Source organism: Saprolegnia parasitica (genome assembly GCF_000151545.1).
Source record: "Saprolegnia parasitica CBS 223.65 unplaced genomic scaffold supercont2.130, whole genome shotgun sequence".
Classification (NCBI taxonomy): domain Eukaryota; phylum Oomycota; class Saprolegniomycetes; order Saprolegniales; family Saprolegniaceae; genus Saprolegnia; species Saprolegnia parasitica.
The window spans coordinates 74,952-81,312 of record NW_012156524.1 but is presented as its reverse complement, the minus strand read 5'-3'; the positions used below and the strand labels follow the sequence as shown (position 1 = coordinate 81,312).

Below are 6,361 nucleotides of genomic sequence, written 5' to 3'. Positions count from 1 at the left end.
GTCGTGTGCTCTTTGAGCGTCTTGCTCATCGTCTGGATCTTGCTCTCCTGGATCTGCGTCAATTTGGTGTGGCTTTTGACCGTCATATCGAGCGTGTGTAGCTTGTGTTCGACCTGCTCGTTTGTCGACTCTTGGTCGTTCGTGATCTCAGTCACACGCTCGACGTGCTCCTCGAGCTTGCCTTCCAGCTCCACCACCGTCGCCTTCAGAGCCGCGTTGCTCGCTTCGAGTGCATCGAGCCGCTTCAATAGCACGGCAACGTCGCCTGTCGCCGTCGTGGTTTCCTGTTGCAGCGCGGCGGGCTTGTACGCTGGTTTCGCTTGTCCGTACTTGCTCGTCGGATATGTGGGTGTCTTGGTTGGTGCTGCTGCATGTCCGTAGTGCATCGGCGCCGTGTATGGCTTGTACGCCGTGGCTCCGTGGACCTTCGCAGGCTTGTACTTCGTCGCCGCCTTCCCGTGCCACGAATGCAGCGCTGCATGCGTCGGAGCCTTGTGCATCGCGGCCACGTGTCCGTGGTACGACTGCGCAGTCAGGTATGTGTACGCGTCAAAGGCTGTGAGCTTGCTTGGCGCGGGCAGCGCCGTCGACTCTGACGTCTTGAGCTTCTTGGACGTCATCTTGAGCTTCTCGAGGAGGGTCGTCGTCGTCTGCGCCGAGAGAGGTACGGGAGGGGTTGCTTCGAGCGAAAGCAGCACGACGTCGAGGAAGTCGCGCAATGCAGCGAGGGTCTCGACTTGGACACCTCCGGACATGGCTCGCCGATGGCAACTGACCTGGACCTCATTTTGACCAATCACAGCGAAGGGCATACATCCAATCCGCCAATCCAAAAAAGAGCCAATCATTTGACGCCGTACGGAGCGCGAGCCAATCCGATGCGTCATTTTTGGCGGGACACATCTTTTCAACCAGATAGCACCCGACTAGCAGCGCGGTCCGCCCGCTCTGGCATGGCAGACTTGCATACTCGCTAGAAGCGGAACTGACTCGATGTCGCATGCATATTGCAGCCCGCGAGGCGAGAACGACTGCTTGACGTATTTGCAACAGTGCTGGCTGGCAGTACGTTGATGTGTATGCATGAAGCAAACACCTCTTCTCATGTCCCGGCACAGCAGAGACGCAACCTCCTTTGTTCGAGTGTTCCGTCCACGGTGACCAAGCAGACAAAACGAGGCGCGCTTTCACTCGAGGAACATTTAAGCACCCTCAACGACGTCGAATAGCCTTGTGCGTCACAATGATGCCGGGGCAGCGGGCGCAGCAGCAAACGGTGATGGCAGTACTATCGAGCACCTGACGGAATGCAGAGTCTAACAGTGCAACCTCTTTAAGGTCTTTGTGGTTCTGATGGCACGCAGTAAGCACAATTAAACGCACGAAGCTACGTGCCGTCGTTCCTGTGCGACATCTGCCCTTCGCAAATCCTCTCGACAGCATTGCAGTTGCGAAATCGCAGCAAGTGGTGGTCCCGTGTTGCACCATGTACAAATCTCGCTCGCACATGTGCGTACACGCAGCGACTCGAGCTTGTCGAGAATTGGTGTACTTTCTACCGTCTACTGAGTGTGACAAAGCGTCATTGCAGATTTTGTTGGTGAGACGTGTGTGGGCGTCAGCGCGCGGTTAGAACTGGGGGTACCAATCCGTACCACAAAGTTGCATTCGTCCCAGTTGCAAAACTCCACTACATTGTGTCGTCGACGTATTGTACCTTGTCGTGAAGTATATTCCATAATTGACGTTTGTCGTGCGTGAATTCTGGCACTGTATTCATGGAAATGTTTTAGGGCTTCCGTCATGCATCGCCCTCGTCAATTTCACTTCATCTTGGTGTTGGGTTGAAATGCAAGGCTGCAGGGACACGCACTGCAGTACTCACAGTCTGTACTCACGCATGTGCGTGATGCGCTGCGTGTGTTGACGGTGCGTTTGCCGCTGTGACGTGGCAGAATATGCAATCGACAGTACTCGTGACGCATCCGGCGGAAAAGTGGACGTTTAGCGTATCGCCAAGGCACAACACAACAAGCTATAGCATCGTTAGGCGTTTTGTTTGCTTTGCTTGGCCGCGCCCATGCTCATTGTTGGATACGTGCTGCGGACGCAATGACTGGAGGTACAACACAGCTGGGCGTGTCTCGCTTGCGCGCTCGAAGAAAGAGGAACTTGCTGGGTGTGCTCGACATCTGCTTGACGATTCGACAAAGGCAGGTACAAAGACATGGGGCACTCTTGACATGCAACTTAGCACGACTCACATTTCCAAATTTGCATCACACTACGAACGATGGCCTTTTCCATGTTTCCTTCTTGGTGGCGCTTCAATCGCCAAAGCTCTTCCAAGACATCGACCGTCAGTCAAGTGCTCATCTCAAGCCGTACTGTGGCGACTTCGGACGATGAATACGACGACGAAGAGTTCTGCTATGGGATGACCAAGATGCTTCGCACCGATTCGATCTCATCCGAGACAACATTTATCGAATCGGAGCTTGCAAGCCTTGATGCTTGGAACTTTGATGAGGACGACGAGCCGATACCACTCCTCGATGCCGAGGCCACGCGCCGCCCGCCAAGTCCGATCGTTACCAAGCCTGTCCAAGGCAACGGCGTCTGGGCCTTCCATGACGATGAAGACGACATTGCGCCACCGCACAGTCCGCTCATGGCGCGTCGCCCAAACATCTACTACCCACCAACGAGTCCGATTCGAAACCAGCTCTAAGTCCATCATTTGATTGGCGTGAAACCCGGTCGTAGGCGTTTCTTCAGTTGTACTCTACTAGTCGAAGGTTAATTTATTCGTGTACAATTCTTGATTGCATGAAAGCTTCGGCGACTTATGCGCTAACGTGTACAAGTGCGTTAAGGACTCCACGTGCGTGCGCCATGTAGATTGGTGTTGATGGAGCCGCGGTGATAAAAATACGTCAGAAAGGACATCTTGTCGCGGTTGCGTGGAAGCAATATGAGGCGCGTGGCATTCCGCGCGTGCGCTTGTACCAGTTCAAGTCGTCTGTAACCCTCAGCGAGTGAAACCGCGACTCCTTTACCGGTATTAGGCTCGCTGCGGTCGCACACCTGTAGAGAAACAACGAATGCACGCCTCGCACAGCCATGCATTTGCCGCAAGCGCATCGCGATCAACGTTAAACACAGACGCAGCATAAGCGAAAAGGTCATTCGTACCCACGTACCGGTAGCTCGTCATGTTGGCGGAGCGATCATGTTACGTAGCGTTACGCGGCAGTTTCGCGAACGCACAAGGGTGCCCAGTATGGGTCGGCAGGCGTTATTGGTACCCCGAGCAGATGGCGATTTACATAAGGTTTTGATGTTTCAGCCAATCATTTCAATTGCCCTCTTCACCTACCCCCTTACCCGAACGTGAAAGCCAATCAGTGCTGGCATAACCATCTGCTCGGGGTACCAATAACGATTTCCAGTATGGGTCACAGTATAGGTGCCTATTCCTTGGGAATAGTTGCGCACGGATGGCACCCCGGTGTCCGGTGTCGTACGTAACATTGTATACGTCATTTTTGTTGGCATTGTCGTTGTGCAAACAAGCGCATTTTCGAGTGTTCCAGTATCACTGCCATACAGAATGAGGCTGATTGAAGCAGGCGACCTTGGACACGTAGGTTTTCACCCCAAGCCGTGCTTTCGAAAAAGTTGCAGTGCATTTATTGACATATCGATATCCACAAAGCTCACCACGAAGCGTACACAATCCATGAGTGTGTAGAGTCTACACACTTATGGATTGTGTATTGCTCCCACGGACTACACTTCACTAGCGATCTACGTCAATGGGACCGCCATCTTGGAGAACAGCATTCATTTGCACGACATTGCTAGACCCAACATGCAACCCGGGGCACAGAATTGTGGTACGGACACCTGTCGTGCCGAAGTGCTCGAAGAGGTGGCGGCTTGGAATAGAGACGGCGGCGCGGACTCGTCGGCTACCAGGTACAAGCTGCTACTACCATAGTGCTGTCGTTGTTGAAACGCTTTCTACAGTACCTGCAGTGCACGAGCTACCCCGGTAAGCGCCTTCTCTCTGACACCCCCCACTATTTCTAACATGTAAAACACCGCGCCTGTTGTGAGAATTTTTGGAGATTCAACACATTAGTTGTAACTTAAAAAAGAAAGAGGCCGCAGCTGCTGAAGGTATCATGGTCGTCATCATCAATATCAGACTGCATCGCCTTGGGTCTGGCGTCGACGAGATCATGCATTGACAGATACCCGCGCTCGATCGGAGCTCGCGCCCGCTTCGTGCGCAACGACGCTTCAAAGACAAGCCGCGCTTGCTTGAGGTCGTTGAGCCGATTGATGTCGTCGTTGTTGTAGTCACTCACGTGCTTGTACGTTTTGCGGTTAAAGTTGGTGAGGAGGAGGCGGTCGACGAGCGTCCGGCCCTTCTTGAGCCGCTTCGTGACACGCATCGGGTCGCACTTGAGCTGGGTCGAGACGTACTGGCGCAGCGTGGTCTCGCCGATGTCGTCTTCCAGGATGCCCCGCAAGAAGCACGAGACTAGATGCTGGAGAAAGTGGAGCTCTGGAGCCGTCCAACGACCGTAGTTGGCGTAGTGCACCATCGAGTTGCGAGTGTTTGAGGCAAAGGTAATTGGGAAATGGTTCCATTGCAGGCTTTCCACGACATTGAGAGCGAGCTGCTGCGACGTTGTCGCGAGCGGCAAAAGATAGCCGGGGCGTAGCATCGAGGAAACTTCGATCCGTTTGGTGCGTCTTCTTGAAGTTCGTTCCTCCCACATCTATCTGGGGCTCTCTATGAAAGGAGATCGTAGAAGCATCGAATGCATGGACTGAGAAATAGCGTTGGTAGCACGTACTAAGATCTTGCTCGCAAGTAACGAGATCCATGAAGTTGCGTCGCACCACGTAGAACCCAGCAGGCACACGCGCACCATCGACGCAGGACGCATGGGCTTCTGCGACCGTTGCGATCGAACGCTTCACGTCTATCAACGTTCGCTCGAGTCGAGGTGACGCAACGCGCTGCGCAAGACGCTCGGTTTTAGGGATTGAGCGCGAAACCGCACGGGTGTCGATGCTGCTGCTGGCCATCACTATCTGATGGCGGCTGGCTCGATCGCGGCGTACCCTTTCTACGACATAAGTTTGTGCTTGAATGGCTCTCTCAGGCACCGTTGCTGATGGCAGGTCAAAGATCGCAAAAATATATCTTTTGCCTCGGCCAATCAGACATGGTACACGTAAAAACGGTCTTGTGCACAGCGTGAGCTGCGCCGCAAGCGAGTTGGCTCGAGACAATCCGCAGCTCGACTCGCATGCTAGCGGGTTCTCTAGAGGCACTACTAAAAACGCTTCCGAAACTCACCAAGACTTATCTACAGACTCTTTCCACGTTCAATACACAACCCAAATAAGGCCATTGCCGTTATAGTCCGCGCGGCTTCAGTGAAATGTTTTGGTGGTGACACGGAAAGTGGTTTCCACCCGAGCAGATTAGAGCACTAAACAACTCGGAGGTCGAGCTCCCAACGCATATGTGCGCAGCTCACTCAATGGACTTGATCTTGCCTTCCCTCATTTTACGAACCTTGCGGTCGATTTCGCGTGGTTTATCCGATGCGTATCGAGCTTCAAGTCGCAAAGAATCTCGGCTGCGAAGCGCGGCGTAGCTTCAAGTAGCTTGAAAACCACGTGGAGTCCGATTCTTATGCCCATGCCATCGACGCAGGAGGTGTCAAGCCCAGGAGAAGAGTGGCGGTGCAGAGTAGCTGCCATGAATGTGGTCAGCGGTGCTGCTGCATCGGGGGCTGATTTGGCACTAGTCGTAACGCGCCAGTCGCCCGTCCTCCACACATCGTCGCTGCCAGATGCGAAAGCGGATATACAAACTTGAATGGACTCCAATTATAACTGCGCAAGCTGGAATTGAGTTTGAGAGCGCGTCGATATTGTGGCGGTCAAGTCTGACGTCCGACCCCGGCTCAGCGACGTTGAACACGAGCGGCTGGCAATGATCGACAGTTACAAGAGGTGCAGACATGGCAGTTACATGTCACCAATGAACGACAGGTAGCAGGTCAATCAGGCACGAATGACATCAATGGGACTTGACATGAACAAGAGTATTAGTGTATTAGATCTCAATGGGCTCGGCTTTCACGACGATTCGGTTCTCGTCTTCTAACTCCAAGAGGATGTCCCACAGCTCATCGAGCTCAGACGACTGGAGCAACCGCGTCTCATCGGGCTGGATGCCATGATTGATGCTGCCGTCGTCGACGTCCTTCTCTTCGAGCGTGCCTTCGAGCAGCTTTACGGGTGGCCATGTCGTCACGATCTTCCATTG

The 6,361-nt window shown here is 53.6% G+C and overlaps 3 protein-coding genes across 3 annotated transcripts; 1 reads left to right on the top strand and 2 right to left on the bottom strand.

Annotated features, from left to right (window-relative positions):
• Positions 1-113: 113 nt before the first annotated feature.
• SPRG_14504 (hypothetical protein) lies at positions 114-755 on the bottom strand (the record flags this gene model as incomplete). Its single annotated transcript, XM_012353679.1, has 1 exon — positions 114-755. A coding segment is annotated over one exon (642 nt), but the record flags the coding sequence as incomplete, so codon positions are not given.
• A 1,525-nt stretch (positions 756-2,280) lies between these two features.
• Positions 2,281-2,811, top strand: SPRG_14503 (hypothetical protein). Its single transcript, XM_012353678.1, has one exon. It carries the CDS (start codon positions 2,294-2,296, stop codon positions 2,729-2,731), a length of 438 nt encoding a protein of 145 aa, XP_012209068.1. The 5' UTR covers positions 2,281-2,293; the 3' UTR covers positions 2,732-2,811.
• Positions 2,812-4,154: 1,343 nt separating this feature from the next.
• On the bottom strand, positions 4,155-4,616 carry SPRG_14502 (hypothetical protein; the record flags this gene model as incomplete). The annotated part of the gene is made up of 1 exon (XM_012353677.1): positions 4,155-4,616. The coding sequence occupies one exon, from the start codon at positions 4,614-4,616 to the stop codon at positions 4,155-4,157; it is 462 nt and encodes a 153-aa protein (XP_012209067.1).
• Between the last annotated feature and the right edge of the window lie 1,745 nt (positions 4,617-6,361).